At 31.6% G+C, this 17,773-nt stretch overlaps 1 protein-coding gene across 1 annotated transcript; it reads left to right on the forward strand.

The window, feature by feature from the left end:
- The first annotated feature begins 16,892 nt into the window (after nucleotides 1-16,892).
- LOC131175841 (uncharacterized) lies at nucleotides 16,893-17,264 on the forward strand. Its single transcript, XM_058140514.1, has one exon. The coding sequence runs from the start codon at nucleotides 16,893-16,895 to the stop codon at nucleotides 17,262-17,264; it is 372 nt and encodes a 123-aa protein (XP_057996497.1).
- The last annotated feature ends 509 nt before the right edge of the window (nucleotides 17,265-17,773 follow it).

The following is a 17,773-nucleotide window of genomic DNA, read 5'->3' on the forward strand; positions in this document are numbered from 1 at the left end:
TCAGACATTGGAGGATAAGCTTTATACGTGTGTCCTAGATTTTGGAGGACGGTGAGATGATCAGCTGCTATTAGTGGAGTTTGCTTACAATAATAGCTATCATTTCAGCATTTGGATGGTGCCCTATGAGGCATTGTATGGCAAAAAATATAAATCCCTTTTATGTTAGATAGAAGTTGGGGAAGCAAAGGTACATGATGTGGACCTAGTGCAGTACACTTCAGAGATGGTCCCTTTAATCAGAAAACATTTGAAAACGGCCTTTAGTAGGCAGAAGGGCTATGCAGATCCTAGGAAAAAGGATGCAGAGTTTACAATGGGTGATTATGTGTTCCTGAAGGTCTCCCATATGAAGGGAGTCAAGGGGTTTGGGAAGAAAGGCGAACTAGCACCCCGATACATAGGGCCTTTTGAGATCATGGACAGAGTAGGAGCAGTTGCCTACCAGCTGAAGTTACCACCAAGCCTTTCTCATTTCCACTCAGTGTTTCACATCTCCATACTTAGGAAGTACATTCTTGATCATTCTCATGTGCTACAACTAGACACAATGAAGTTAAATAAGGATTTAACCTTCGAGAAGCAGCCTATCACCATAGTGGACTATCAGATAAGGTTGCTTCAGTCAAAGTAGATCCCTATGGTTAAAGTTTTGTGGAGGAGCCAATCAATGAAGGAATATACTTGGGAGTCAGAGCGGGGTAGGCGTAGCAAGTACCTGTATTTGCTTAATATGTAATCTTGTACCTTATTATACCTTGTGTAAAATTTGAAGACGAATTTTCTGTAAGGAGGAAAAAATGTAACACCTCAAATTTTTAAATAATTATTTTATATGTAAATTATAATATTTTTTTATTAAATATTATAGAAATTAGATTGAAAATTTCTGGATTTTTAAAATTGGGTTTGATTTTCTCAAGACAATAAATCAGAACCCTATGGAGATTCAAAATGTACCGATGTGCTTTACTCTGTGAGAGCTTCAAGTCGATATAATTTTTAAAAATTTTTCAACATCGACAATTCTGTGGGTCCCACGAACTTCGTCGTGTTTTTTTAAGCTTTAAATGAGCCTATTTAATTTCATAAAAGTTATATTCTTACTCATGGTATTGTGAGTTTCGCGTAGATACCTTTATTTTGTGAAATTTCACTGGCGCTCGGATCTGCATTTTCAAGCCGGACAGGCAAGTTGCCGTAGTGTCAAAATTTATAGTCCCTGCCACCAATGCCTCAGACATGTTTCAGGCATCAGAATTGACATAGGTAAACCTGAACTTCTAGTTGTTCATTTTTCCCTAATACTAAATTTAGAATAAAATTCATAAAATATTCATGGATGACTAAAAAATTATAATTCTTTTTACAGTAGCCTTATAATATTGTTAAGGATCACGGGGCAAAATTTTAGAAATTTAAAGCTCGTTTGAATGATTTTTGTTGAATGTCAGTCTTAGGGACTATAATTGAATTTTCTGAGTATGTGAGTTTTGACTGATTTGGAGGGGCCAAATGATATTGTTGAGATGTAAATTTGAGACTTGTGATTTTAGAAGTGTGACTTGAGTTATTTTATAGGTTGGGTAGGTCCTAGGTACAGAGGAAACTCTGTCGAATTTTCAGCATAAGTTAGGCTATCTTTTAACTCTTTAAAGTCTTATTTTGAGTTAATTCAGATAACTTTATAATATACTTGTTTAGGTGATCAAGGTCAGCCATCCTCCTCTACTTAGCTGCCATAGAGATTTTCATTTTACTGTGAGTAAATATTGATTTTATTTATAATTTCAATATTATTATACATATAAGGCATGCTCATGCATTCACTTATAATTATATGTGTATAGCTATTATAGGCATACTTTGTGTTGTATTATTATTTGATGAAATTGATGTGGGTGTCATCTTAGGGTAATTTAGAGCTGTGTGCGTGTGTCGGCATGCGTGAGGCATGGTACTGGATATGGGCAGGATGGGTAGATCGGCTTGAGCTAGTCTCGCTTAGGGCCCGGTCCTTTTTGGGATAAGTCAGGGTGAATACGGCTTTGAGTTAATTTCACTGACCCCCGCATTTGGATTATTAAGAGAAAGTCCTGCTCGAGTTGATCTCGCTGGCAGAGGTTGAAATTAAAAGAGCTGTGTAGGGGATCAACTCCCATATATATATATTTGATTGATATGACATGCGGGTGTGTGAGTACTCTAAATTATTCTTTGTGTGAATATTGTTTGAGCTTAGTTGAATGTGTTGATATATATTTCATTTCATCCTTAGGGATGCATTAGCCCTAGATAGTTATAGAAATTGTATTTAAAATCAATATCTTACTCTATGAGTCAAACGCTCACTCCTATTCACCTTATTTTTTTTCTAAGATACAGGAGAATTCATTTGGTGATTAACCTGCTTCCTTCCTCGCAAGTCTATTAGCAGCAAATATCAGTATTATATAGTATTAATTATAAATCTAGAACTGTTAAAAGTATTTTAATTGGTTTGAGATTGTAATAGTTTATTTATTTTTGAAATTATAAACCTAATATTTATGCGCATATAGATATATGGAATGGGTATTTGTTTTGGATGAGGGAGCTGAGCTCCCATTTAATTAAATTGTTATGTTGAGTATTATGAGGGTGAGCCGAGCTCCCTAAATAGATATATTTTGTGATTACAGGTTTGATGAGTTAAGAACTCATTAGATAGTCTAAGTTATTGCCAGACTCTATTCAGTTACTTTCTTGAATTGGGACTTAGAGTATGGACTTTATGGTTGGGCTAGAACAGTTAGGCTTATTACGAGCTTTGGGGGCCTTATGCTGATCCAAGTCCTAGTTTCGGTCTGGCCCATAATTTAGGTTGTAAAAGAATATTGGCCTACTGAGTTATCCCACTCAGTGTCAATAATCCCCTAGCACTTGCTAAGAATTTGAAGCTATGACCTCCACTCTAATACTAATTATAGGATTGAGCATTTACTACCGTGTCAAAAGCTTAAACTGTTAGCAGAGTCACAATTTCAACTCTTTATAGCGTAATAGCTCAAGTACTGTGAGCCAAATGAATCTGGGTAGGATGAGAGCCTACAAAACTATCACCACTTAGTGCTAATAATAATGTTATAATCAAAATTTTATTATTTTAAAATAGTGTTTATAGAAAAAAAAAAGTTGCAAGAAATATTGTTATAATAAATTAGAATGTGTTGTTATCATAATAAATTAGAATGTGTTGTTATCATACTTTGCTTGTAATGAGATGAAAATTTGATATTTCATCAACATAATATTAGTGTACAAAGTAAAATTCATTTTATCATAAAATAAAGTCATCTTAAAATTGGATTAAGATAATATATAGATAATATATATAACAAAATCAAAATTAATAAGTAAATAGTTAAATAATTTCAAAACAATTAAAACAATAATAACAAAAAAATTATATAAAAAAATTTAAATTCATATATGAACGCTTATGTGGTTTAAAAATTATGATAAACAAATAATAATTTAAAGGCTAAATGACAAAAAAAAAAAAATCTTTATGTCAATTATCAATTTTAGTGAAAATTTTTAATTTTATCAATTGTTTTCAATTTTAAAAATAAATTTAATTATAAACAAATAAACTCATCATGAGTTGATAAAATAATTCAAAATTTTTCATTTATTATCAATTTTAACTACATCTTTTAATTTTATTAATATATTCAATTAATAATTTTAGTATATTTATTAATTTTAACAAACTTCTTATTGATAAAAAAATAATAAATGAATTATATATATATATATATATATATATATATATATATATATATATATATATATATATATATATATATATATATTATCTTAATTTTTAATTTTCCCTCTCTTACTCTTTCTACCTATATTTTTAATTCATATCTTTTTCATTGTTTTATTTCAAATTTAAAGTAAAAAAAAAAACACAAAATACAAATAAATTACATAATAAAAATAAATGGTATTATAATTTTCAAAATGATAAAGAAATTAATTGAAGTAATATTTTTTATCAATTTGATAACTGTTAAAATTGATATAAAAATAAAAGGATTAGCTAATATTAATAATGCAGTTAAATATTTGAATTAATTTTATTAATTAAGTAATTCAATTAAGCAAATTACTAAAATTAAAGTTAATGTGAAAGTTTGAGATTAAATTAATAAAATTAAAAGATTTAGCTAAAAATTAAAAAAGTTATAAAGGTTTTGATTTTTTTAGTCATTTAGCCTAATTTAAAAGTTCAATATTAAAAAAACACCTAAACCAAAATTTGGAAGTAACTCAAGTGTTCCTTCTAGTTTAACAGATTCAACCAACTGAAAAGAAAAGAAAAAAAAAGGTAGCATGCCAAAAGAAAATTCAATATATCGTGCAAAAGTTAGAAAAGAAATCTTTGTTTTTTACTTTTTAGTAATAAAATAAGATGATTTTTTAAAAAATAAAAATTTTAGAAATACAAAACCATTATAGGGTAGAATGATTACAACACTATTGTTTATAACAGTGAATTAGATTTTATTAAAAATTAAAATTGTTCCAAATTTCTTCAATGAAAATAATAATAATAATTAAATAATTTATAAGCAATTGAAATTAAAAGAAAAAATTGAAATGAAAACTAATTAATAAAAGAAAAAAAAACTTAAATAAAAATTCAAAAGGGTCTCAAGCCTTATTTCTAGTTTAGAAAATTTAAATAATTGAAAAAACAAAAATGAAGTAACATATCAAAAGATTTCACAATATATTATGAAAAAATTGAAAAGAAAATCTTTATTTTAGTAATAAATAAAAAAATTGAAAATAAGAATTGGCAAGAGAGTAAAATGCTTATAATACTATTATTAGCATAGTGAATTATACTTTATTACGAAATTAAAAAAAATTATAATAATAATAATGTTAATAATTTAATAATTTTTAAAATCAGTTGAAATTAAAATAAAAATTAAAACGAGAAAAATAATTTGAAATGATATATATAATATAAATTAAAGAAAGCTTGTAAAACGTGAAAAATATAAATTAAAGAAAGAAAAGAAAAAAGGTGCACAAATAATTTCTTTTAAAAATAGAAAATTAGAAAAATAAAGAAAAAAGAAAAAACGAGGGGTCCAAATCACTATTCCCCTAATTTTCCTATTAATTATATTTTCTTATTGAAAATATATATTTTATTATTATTTAATTTCTAAATTGAATCATAGGCCAATATTTTTATGAAAAAAAGTAAAACATGAAATTATTATAGTTTAATCTCTCAACTTTAATGAGTTGAATTATACTTTTATGTAAAAAGAATAAGCAATTGATTTTAAAAAGAAAATTGATATAACAGCATCATAATTTCTGTTAACTTAATAAGATTTCAAAAACAATTTAAAAGACACTTAAAAGGAAAATTGTATTTGATAATAGAGCGAAATGCGTGTTGTAATCATGAAAAATAGTATTTAATTATTGTGCAAATAAATAATTAAAAAAAATATTATGGATTTAAATTCAAATTTGGTTTGAGGAAAGATATTGTACTCGTATACATCGTAGGTTTACCTATGGAGTTTATTTAAATTTATTTTTTTATTTAAATTGAGTTTATTAATTTTTAAATTTAAACTAATAAATTAAGAAATTTAATTTAAAAATTAAAAAAATAAATTTATTTTTTTTAAATTAAAAAATTTATATTATAAATTTTATTTTTTAAATTAAATTAAATTTAAATATTAATTTAAATAAAAATTAAAAATATGTTAAATTAAACTTTATTTTTAATATATTTATGGACTATGTTGAATATTTTTTTCAGTAGATTATCATTTGTTATCTTGTGAGGTGAAATCGGGGAAGTGTCCAAGACCGGCTGGTTTTATTGGATAATTCAATGGCTGTGGATGCACAATGCTAAAAAACAAATATCCTTATCAAAATAATGTTAAAAATCAGTAAATTCGTTACATAATTAGCTAAATAAATGTGCAATGCACAAATTTAATAGAAATTAATTTTTTATATTTGATTCAAATTTTAATATTTTATTTTTTATTAAAATTATTTTGATAATTTTTATATAATTTAATTATTAAAATTTATAACATATAATTGTAATATTTTATTTTAATATTTATATGTCAAATTTAAATTTCTAACAAAATTATTTTTTATCATTTTTTAATTCATTTTCTATGAAAAAATAAATTAGTTTATATATATATATATATATATATATATATATATATTAAAATGTACCATTACTAATATAAAAATAAATAAATAAATAAATTAAAATATATAAAGGTGTCATCATAATATTCAGTAAATAAATAATAAAGACAAATAAAAATAAAATCAACATTAAAAGTTTATCTTAGTATATATTTACAAATAATTATATTTGCCTTATTATTATTATTTTTTTAATTATTGGTTCTATATGATTTTTTAGCTTTTGGATTTAATGGTCTCTTTTTAATATTTTAATGAATCAGAAATCAATAAAAATATAAATAAATTTTGAGAACAAATAAAATTTAAATAGAAATAATTAAAAATAGAATAAATCAAAGAATAATTCGAAAGAATTAAATAATAGAAGAAAGTTTGATAATTTGGTCATTCCATGGCCATAGGTTATAAAATAATAGTTATAAGTTACAGATGAATGACCATTAAATGTAATTTATTATTTTTTTTAGTCATAAATTAACATAATTAATTAAAGATAAATTAAAATATTAATATAATAGCATTAAAGGAAGAAACCAACAATTAGCAAGCCAAACTCTCCTTAAAAAGTAACACATTACAGCTTTTAGAAAAAAACTTAACATACTTTATATATGTGTGTATGTATTCTATGGTTAATTAGTTTAAAGAAAATTAAATATTACTTTTATTATAGAAAATAAAGTGAATTAACAAAATTTTATAATTCATCTCATCTAATTTTTGTAAAAATAATTTTTTTTCATAAAATAATTAATGACAAAAAATTTATTAACTTAACAGAAAAAAAATAAAATTTCTTCACATAATATAACATATATAATATTTTTTAATAACGTTAAATAATATTATAAATAAAATTAAATAAGGTATACTTATTTAGCATTTCACATTTAACATATATTATTTTAAATAAAATTTAAGATATCATGAAAAATATGATAATTTAATATATAAAGAAATTTTATATTTAGTTAATGTAACACCCCGAATTTTTAAATAATTATTTTATGTATAATTATATAATTTTTGACTAGTTTGGTGGGCTTAAGAGGGGCCATATGATGTTGATGAGATGTGGATATGGAGATGTGTTTTAAAAGTATTATTTGGATCATTTTGCAGGTTGGCTAGGCCTTAGATATAGGAGGAACTCTGCCGGATTTTCGGCAAAACTTAGGATGTCATCTGATTCTTCAAAGTTTTGTTTAAGTAAATATTGATCAGTTTGTAATATAATTGTTTAGGTGATCCAGGTTAACTCTTCTCCTTCGCTCAATCGCCTTAGTGATCTCCAGTTAATTTGTGAGTAGATATTGATTTAATTTACAATTTCAATATTATTATTATGTGTTCACAGCATGCCCATGCATCACTTATAGATATATGTATTAGTTATTATAGGCATGCTTGTGCTGCATTATTACTTGAGGATTTGATATGGGTATCACCTTAGGGTAATTTGGAGCTGTGTGGTGTGTTAACGTGCGTGTGGTATATTGGTGATGAATATGAGTCGAATGGGCAAATCGGCTTGAACTAGTCTCACTTGGGACCCGATCCTTTTTCTGATAAGTCGGGGTGAGTACGGCTTGAGTTGACCTCATTGACCCTCACATTTGGATTATTAAGAGAAAGTTTGGCACGAGTTGATCTCGCTGACAGAGGTTGGAATTAAGAGAGCTGTAAGGAGATCAGCTCCGATATTGTATTTATATTAATATAACACACGGGTGTGTGAGTGCTCCAAATTATTCTTTGTGCGAGTATTGTTTGAAATTGCTGACCTATGCTGCATTTCATCCTTAGGGATGCATTAGTGCTAGATAGTTATAGAAATTGTATATAAAATCAATGTCTTACTATATGAGTGGAACGTTCACTCCTGTTCACCCTATTTTTTCATGTTACAATAGAGCTTATTCTTGTGTTTAACCTGCTTTCTTCCTCGCAGGTCCATTAATTTCTATTTTCATAATTTGTTTTGTTAAATTTGAATTCCAGATCTCCGCATGTGTAGAACCATTTTATTTAGCTTGGGACTGTAAGATTAATTATTTTGGGGTTGTAAACTTATTAATCTATGTAAGTGAAAATGTGTGGATGGATGACTTATTGGATGAGGGAGTTGGACTCCCATTTGATTTCATATTGATTTGTTGATGATTGTGAGGGAGAGTTGAGCTCCCCATATATATGTATATTGTGATCACAGGTCGGGTGAGCTAAAAACTCTCCGTTGGATGGTCCAGTTTATAGCTGAACTATGTCCGGTTGATTTCTTGAAAATGGGCTTGTATATGGGTTTCAAGGTTGGGCTAATGAATAATTAGGCTTACTACGGGCTTTGGGGGTCTTATGCTGACCCAAGTCCTAGTGCCAGTTCGACCCATGGGATCGGGTCGTGACAATAATGGTATCAGAGCTTAGGCTCCAGATTCATGGGAAGTGCATGTCTAGGGATTTAAAAAGGGTCTTGTTATGAGGTCACATGCAGAGTATAGGATTTTGTTCTTTGTTTCTAGATTCTGCGTTATTTTTGGGGTAACATAATAGTGCTTCAGTTAGTGTCTTAGTTTTCATAAAGTACGTAGAGATGTGAATAGAGTTAGCAGACATGTTGAGGTTTGCCATGGGGATACATATTCCAAAGAAATGTTGTGTTTCTATCATAGTGGGGCTAAATGGTGTGCCTATCTAGTGCAAGGCACGAGTACTTAAAGGTGAATTATGATAGCATAGCTGTCTTAGATGGGAGAGAGGGTACCACTGCTAGCAGTCATCAGTGGGTAGCCTAGTCAAAGTAAGTGTATAATATTAGTGGGTTCAAAAGAGATAAGAGGTTAGGGAAGTCTTGTATGTTGGGACATACAATAGTAACTATATAATGTTGTCGATGTTTATGCTGTAAGCTACGGATTACAGTACTAACATGGGATTATTGTGTAGAGCTGCGTGCTTCCCCGCGATGTTCCATGAAGAGAGTGTTTACAGGTAACCTCTAGTTTGGTATAGATATACCAGAATAGAGTTATATATCTATAGAGGAGTTGGAAACTCCTAGTTAGGGGTTTAAAACCCTTGAGTTAGAATATCGAAGGCCACAGTTGGGTGGTAGCTAATGTCAGTGACTCGATTATCCTAGCATGAGCTAGAGTTATATCAGGAGTTACCATAAGATTAGAGGTTTCAGTATAGTCGCAAGTAAAGGTAGCACCTACAGAGTGAGATCATCTGATCTCCAATATGGGTTCTTGGACAGTTTTGGCATTATAATGAAAGTTTTGCCTAAAATTTAGTGAAAATAGTATCTTCTTTGTGTGGCAGCAAAGCGCAGAGTATAACTTTGCTCCCCTAAAAAGGAGATCGGATGCTATGAATGGTGTTCATAGCTTGTGAAATGAAGCTTTATGGAGTCTGCAGTATGATAAGAGAGTAGATAGCTTGACATGGTTGTGGCAAGGTGACAGAAGCAGCACTTCTTTTATAGTCAGTTGTGATGTAGGGTATGGTTTTATCTTTTTAAGAGAGACAAAAGGTTACTACTATTGATGGTGACCTGCAGAATAATGTCCCAAATGGATCTGTAGAGTGTGGTAGAGAGTTATCGGCTCATGTATTCTGGAAAGGGTACAAGTTCTATTGTAGGAGCCATAAGTGATCAGATCATGATGGATGTAAAGCCTTTGATTTGAATGATGGGTTTGGGTACCCAGTATCTTAAGTTTTGACTAATTGAGTGGATATAAGGAAATAAAATCCCTTCAGATCCCCTCCTTGAGGTATTAGACAGTAGTTTGTAGTTAAGCAGAGGAGAGGACAATGACTGCAAATAAGCAAAAAAAAAAATAAGTTGTAGAATATCGGTAGATAAAAGGAAATATATAAATGAAAATTTGGATAGTTGGTTTCAGATGTAACAAGAAAGAAATTCGTATGGCACTGAAAGTGCTAATTAGAGTAGTTGAAAGACCAATTCTAAATAGTACAATAGTAAAGATGACCTAGCAGAGATACTAAAATAATTATCTAGCATAGTGGTCAACTCAAGAAGAAGAGTGGAGCTAAGGAATAAAGTAATCAAGGTCTTATTTTGAGTAAAATAAAAGAGATGAATTAAAGAGCAAACCGAATAGCCAAGAATAGGACAAGATTAGAAAGATCAAAGTGGGATATAAAGCACATAAAGTGCTATCCTGGGCAAGGTAAATAGGACAAACTGAAATGCAATATTAGAAAGCCCAGAATGAGATTACATGAGTGAGGATAGTTATCAAGATATATAATCCAGAAGTATAGAACTTAGAGTAGGTCATAGTTTGGACAGTGTCAGGAGTTAAACATAAAGTTTAGAGTTGTAGGATATCGATCAAACTCTACCTATTCTTATTTCCCAAGATGGAGTGTAGTAATGGGATAAGATCCATTTAAGCTTCTAACAGTATGAAAAAAGTTAGTTGAGGAACGCAACCAGAGCAAGCAAAGGTTATGGGATGTGCAATGGTGTCTTGAACGGTCCCATCAGGCAAAGGAGTAAATTAATAAGTACTAAGTTAAATAAAAGTAAACCTATTGGTTCAAATAGGCAGGACGAACAAAAAGGATGGTGGCAAGTAGCACATAGGCTTAGGACCTGAGTAGAGATGGTGAGATAACAGTTATGGGGTCTGTGATCAATGGTTAGCTAAGCATTTTTAGTATGACCAATAGGGTTACTTTATAAGGAAACATGAATGAAAATAAGTGACAGAATAACAGTAGGAGATAGAGCAGAAAGAGATATGTATGAGTGGTAGTCACAAGTCACTGAGAAATACAAGAATAAGAGTTATGGAAGTAAGTATGATTAGAATCAATTCTGGAAGAATTTGTTAGTGAGAGGTATCTTCTAGAACACAGTAAAATATAAGGATGCAAAAGAGCAAGGGTAGACAAAAAGGGTAAAAAGAGAGTATAAGTAGAGGTAGTAAATCTTAAAATGATATGTCAGCCAATCGGTGGTACAATAGAAGGATGGTCGCAGCTGATATCTTATAAAGAGAGATGATAAAATTTTCAAGAATAAGACTAAATAAGCAAGGAAAATTATGTTGAGGTGACCCAGTATTTAAGAATTTGATAGACACCAGTACATACACATTCTCCTTAAAAGGAAATGGCATTAAGTGTGTACTTAATGTTAAGTATGAAAGGACGATCAGAGCAGTGACAAGAGTTAAATCGAGTTAGTTACCAGGGCTTGCAACCATTCTGAACTATAAGCTGGAAGAAGTACTATTAGTGGATGAGATTCGATGGGTGAAACTTTTGCTAATGGGTAGATTCGAAGCTGAAGTCTGGAAAGCTATAGGCAATAGATGTGGCTACATTAAGAAGAATAAATAAATAAAGTATCTTATTTGGGATTGTGGTACAACACACATTTCTCACTGCTATGACAGTTTGGGTGAAACTTATAAGTTCAAGGATACCTATCTAACTATGAAGAGCAATTCCTTGCAAAGGATAGTAGGAGACGATAATGTTTTAATGGTCATATTAGGAAGGAGGAATAGGAAGAATCATCCATAGTGAATGGCCTGTGTTCCATAAAATGAGTAGTAGGTTAGTACTATAGTATGATACTATATAGTAGATGTGCCAGTGAAAACCAATTGCAAAGTTAAGATTAAGAAATAATAAAAAGGTGTATTTCTATATTCCTAGAGTGAAAGAGTTTTGCATTGATAGTGACAGAAGTGTAGCTCCATACAACTTAGTATCAGCGATTAGCACAAGAAAAATGTTGAGGCGTGGATGTCAAGGGTATTTGGCACTAGTGAGGGACACAATTGAAGGTACTGATGTGGAGAATGTACTTATTGTCAAAGAATTTGTAAATGTGTTTCCTGAAGAGCTTCCAGGATTGCCACTGGATAGGGAGATAGAGTTCTACATAGATATTATGCCAAGTACAAATCCCATTTTTATGCCACCTTACAGGATGGCACTAGCAAAGTTAAAGGATTTGAAGGAGCAACTATAAGAGTTGTTGGATAGGGGTTTCATTTGGCCAAGCACTTCACCTTAGGGTACTCCTGTTCTATTTGTGAGGAAGAAGGATGGAATTTTGAGGTTGTATATTAATTATAGACAGCTGAACAAATTGACTGTTAAGAACAAATATTCACTTCCTTGGATTGATGATCTATTTGATCAGTTACAAGGAGTAAGGCACTTTTCAAAAATAAACTTGCAGTCAGGTTATCACTAGCTGAGTGTGACACCCCTTACCCGTCTACAGTATATCCGAGTAAGATATGTCACACGGTGTACTGGAACACTCCATTTTATCTTAATCATTTTTATTCTTCCTTAATTAATTTTTATCATAGTTTTGAATATAACTTGTGAAATATAATTCATTTAAGTCATTTATTGAAATTATAATTTATTTGAGGTTCCGAAAATTTTATAGAAAATCCGGCAGAGTAACGGCTAAAAATGGAGAAAACAGTTCTTCGGAACCTGTGAAAAACACTTCCAATAATCATATTCAATCATTCTCAAACTCCAATATCAAAGTCTCAATATAATTTTTATTTTCAACAACATCTCCATTCCTCAATCATTCATTTCTCATGGTACTCATATATAAGCAATAAGTAAATACTCAAATTTTTCCATTCGTAATCACAATTTTCATTATTTACATGAACATCAAAATACATTACATAAGTTTCATTTACACAAAAGAAAATAAAAATTAGTTACAAAATACCAAAATGAAACCTAGTGTCCTACCAATGCACTGAAGATGGTGAGGTGACACGGACACTATGCAGAGCTGCAGGAGGTCTCACCCAGTCTGTGGTCTACTGGGCTCTCGGTCAGTATCTCCAGAACCTACGCGTGGCAAAAGCAACGCGCTAAGCAATAATGCTTAGTGGTGCCAATAATAAAATAAAAAGAAATAACAGGAAGTAAATATGCAGTGCATGCATCGATGTCTTACTTGTTTTGTACTTGTTATATTCATTATTTCGTTAAATTTATCCACTTTCATTTTTGGTTGCCCAAGTAACCTATCTTTGACGATCGATCGATAAACGGGTAACCGCACCGGTATCTAGTACCTCGTGCCGTTACACCATCGGTCACATATGCATCTCCCGGTGTAAGCGACTAATAAGTCAGTAATAACAATAGGCACAAGGCCAAATATCAACACAATGTCGAATGGCTAAAAGCCATGAAATCACGAATGGCATATTGCCATGTGCGATCGCTAATCGAACCCTATTGGCATGCCAAACTATCCAAACCAATCTTGTTAGGTATACTAGGGCATTTGATACTTTTGAATTCTTCAATTTTTGAATTTCAAGTTTTGGTGTCACTATTCACTTCATTGGTCAACAAAAATGTTGACTTTTGGATAGAAAATAGGTACATTGGTTTTAACACTCTCAATGTACCACATTTTGCATTCAAAACTTGTTGGAATTAATCACCAATACCATTTCTAAGCTTAGCACTAAGGGGGCAGAATTTTCAGTTTTTGTACCCCAACTTTACTATTCCATTAGTGACTGTTACAGTGGAAATTTGACGAAATGGTAAACATGAAAGTTGTTCCTTATTTTGTCTAGTTGAATTTATTTTTTAGAATCACTCCATTTGGAGTTTTGTAGCTCCAGATATGGTCCAAAAACCACAGCTGGCCGGATTGCAAAACTGCAGAATTGACCATATCTACAGTACAGTGAACAGTGAATGCCACTGCCTTGTTGGATAGGTTCTGGTCATAATTTGGGGTAGGTTTCTTTATGAAAGTTGTTTGTCTATATCTTATCTTGTTGCTGTAAAAATTTCAGGTCAATTGGACCATTCTACAGTGAGTTATGGCCAAATGAACAGTTATTGTTCATTTGGTCATTCTGCAGAATTTACTTGCAGGGTATCCGGATTGGGGCCAACTTTTGGTCCACTTGCTTTGGTCTTTTGGGCATGGTTTCTTCAGCAAAATTGTGCCATTATAAGTCTAGTTTCATGTCCAATTGGCCAAACACCAATTGAACTTACACAGCCAAAGATATGGCAGTCCAAACGGGCTGGACTCACAGCCACCCTGCTGCACTCATTAGGCAGCCCACCAATTCAGTTTGTATTACTCTAAATCTCTTCAAATTATGGTCAACTTACCTCAAATGGTCACTAATTGACCATTATAATGTTCACTTACCACTTCATAAGCCAAGTCTAAATTTCACTCCCAAACCCTAGCTCAAATTCAAGGTTTTCACAAATTTCCTTAGTTAACTCTTTCATTCTTTGTATATATATATGTATACACTTTAAACATAATCTCTAATTCACTCTAAGTCCATTAAAACAATCAAACTCATTCCTTCCTTAGGGCTGCCGAAATTCATGGTATACATACACATGAATTCTTTTCATTTAATTTACAAATTCTTGCTCACTTTAAGTCCTTAACATGGAATAAAAGGGATTTAGGTATAAATAGGCACTAACCTCTTGTAGGGCAGAATTTTCCAAGTTTAATCTTCACTTTCTTTCCTTTTCTAGGCTGCCAAACACTTCCCAAGAGTATGTGGATAAGTTTTAGTGAATGGAGTAGGAGAATTTATGGTGAAATGAGGAGAGAAATGAAGCTTTGGTTGAAATCAATGGAGAGAGATGGGGAGAAGGGTTTCGGCTGGTTGGTCCAAAGGAAGAAGATGAATTTTTTTCTTCTATTTTTAGCCTCTTTTATTTGTTTTAAGTGTATTGGTTGTATGGTGATTGGTGGACAATTTTAAATGACATCATAATGATGTCATTATTTGCATTATATTGATTTTTCTTTTCTTTTCTTTTCTACTAACTTTAAATTAGTTTTTCATCAACATTAATTCATATTTTATGTCATAATAATTATTTACTCAATTGGACAAGTCGGCCAAAAATCACCTCTGAAGGCGAAATGACCAAAATGCCCTCCATTTGGCTTAACGGGTCAAAATTGTCTGTACCGATTGAAAAATTTTTCTAAATATTTTCTTGGCATTCTAATGCCATAGGAACCTCAATGACCCTTCTCTGGAGTCCCAAAAATTATTTGATGTATTTTTCCCCGGGTCTAGGGATCCTAGTTGCGAGAACCGCAACTTTCCTTTGGTTACCCATCGCTTGGGCACCGGCTCATTTGACTTGGTTGTATTTTATTTCTAAAATTTTTTCTAAATTTTTCTCATTAATATTTGAGTTAATTATGGTTCCTGACTTTAATTTAATATTTTTCCGGACGTTCTAGCTGTCCGGACCGACACCGGTCACCGGAACAGTAGAATGTACGGAGTTGCTATCGAGAGGGTGTTACACTGAGGATTAGAAGTGAGGATGTGCCAAAGACAGCGTTTAGGATTAAGTATGGTCATTATGAGTTCCTGGTGTTATCTTTTGGACTCACTAATACACCAGCAGCTTTTTGGACTTAATGAACAAGGTGTTTAGGCTGTTCCTAGATCATTTTGTCCTTGCATTTATAGATGACATTTTGGTGTATTCTCAAATCGAGGAAGAGCATGTGTGGCATCTGAGGATGGTGTTACAGACATTGAGGGAGCATCAGCTGTATGTAAAATTTTCAAAGTGTGAGTTCTGGCTGGAGAGCATCTCATTCTTAGGACATGTGGTCTCTAGTGAAGGTATTTGAGTAGACCCTTAGAAAATTGAAGCAGTAACTAATTAGCTTACGCCTACTATAGTCACCGAGGTACAAAGTTTTCTAGGCCTAACAGGTTATTAAAGGCATTTTGTGTAAAATTTCTCCAGAATAACATCTCCTCTAACACGATTGACTCGAAAGAATACCCCATTCTTCTGGTCAGATGAATATGAGGAAAGCTTCCATAAGCTTAAGGACTGTTTAACTAAAACTCCTGTGTTGACTTTGCCGATTAGTGGAGAACGGTATAAGTGTACTGTGATGCTTCTAGAGTTAGGTTAGGGTGTGTCTTGATGCAGCATGGTAAAGTAGTGATTTATGCATCAAGGCAATTAAAGACGCACGAGCAGAATTACCCCACTCATGATATGGAAATGGCGACTATAGTCTTTGCACTAAAAATATATAGGCATTACCTATATGGTGAAATATATGAAATATACACCGACCATAAAAGCTTAAAGTCTATTTTTCAATAAAGAGATATAAATTTGAGGCAAAGGAGATGGATGGAGTTCTATGCAATTGGTTACATAAGACAGGCAGGAGTTGGTACAATGACCTCATGGCAAAAAGTAGACTAGAAGCTTATAATATCACAGAACTAAGAAGTATATGTGCTTTTATCATAGAGAAAAGTCTTGCTAACGCTTTATGGCCAAATAGGATCAACAATGATTTTCGATAAGGTGCATGCAAAGGTAGTTATTTCAGAAGGGTGCTTAATGAGACATTATGTGATAGGAAGTATAGATCCCTTCTGTGTTAGACAGTAGTTGGAGAGACAAGAGTACATGATTTAGATCTGGTGCAGTACACTTCAGAGATGGTTTCTTTGATCAGGGAACGTTTAAAGATAGCTTTCAATAGGTAGAAAAATTATGCAGATCCAAGGTGAAAAGATGTAAAATTTGTAATGCGTGACTATGCATTCTTGAAGGTTTTTCCTATGAAAGGGATTATGAGATTTGGAAACAAAGGCAAGTTGGCACCCCGTTACATAAGACCTTTTGAGATCACAGATAGAGTGGGAGCAATTGCCTATCAGTTGGAGTTACCACCAAATCTTTCTCATTTCCACCCAATATTCCACATTTCTATACTTAGGAAGTATATTCCCCATCATTCTCATGTGCTGCAACCAAAGACAGTGAAGCTAAATGAGAATTTAACTTTTGAGGAGCAACCAGCAGCCATAGTAGACTATCAGATGAGACTACTTTGGTCAAGACAGATCCCCATAGTTAAAGTCCTATGGAGGAGTCAATCTGTGGAGGAATACACTTGACAGTCAGAGCGAGATATGTATAGCAAGTACTCATATTTATTTGATATGTAACTCTGTGACATTATTCTGTCTTGTGTAAAATTAGAAAACGAATTTTTTTGAAAGGGGGGAAGAATGTAACACCCCAAATTTTTAAATAATTATTTTATGTGTAATTAGGTTTTTTTGGGCCCAGGATGAGCCATGTGATGTTGATAAGATGTGGATATGGGAGATGTGTTTTAGAAGTGTTATTTAGATCATTTTGCAGGTTGGATAGATCCTAGGTATAGGAGAAACTCTACCGGATTTTCTGCAAAACTTAAGATGTCCTTTGATTCTTCAAAGTTTTGTTTAAGTAAATATTGATCAGTTTGTAATGTAATTATTTAGGTGATCCAAGTTAACTCTTCTCCTCCGCCCAGCCACCTTAGTGATCTTCAGTTAATTTATGAGTAGATATTGATTTTATTTATAATTTCAATATTATTATTATGTGTTCATAGCATGTCCATGCATTACTTATAGAT

Source organism: Hevea brasiliensis, chromosome 18, assembly GCF_030052815.1.
Source record: "Hevea brasiliensis isolate MT/VB/25A 57/8 chromosome 18, ASM3005281v1, whole genome shotgun sequence".
In the NCBI taxonomy this organism is placed as follows: domain Eukaryota; kingdom Viridiplantae; phylum Streptophyta; class Magnoliopsida; order Malpighiales; family Euphorbiaceae; genus Hevea; species Hevea brasiliensis.

Coding starts and splice junctions, on each gene's coding strand:
- LOC131175841 (XM_058140514.1), top strand. CDS start 16,893: ATGCGTGACTATGCATTCTTGAAGGTTTTTCCTATGAAAGGGATTATG.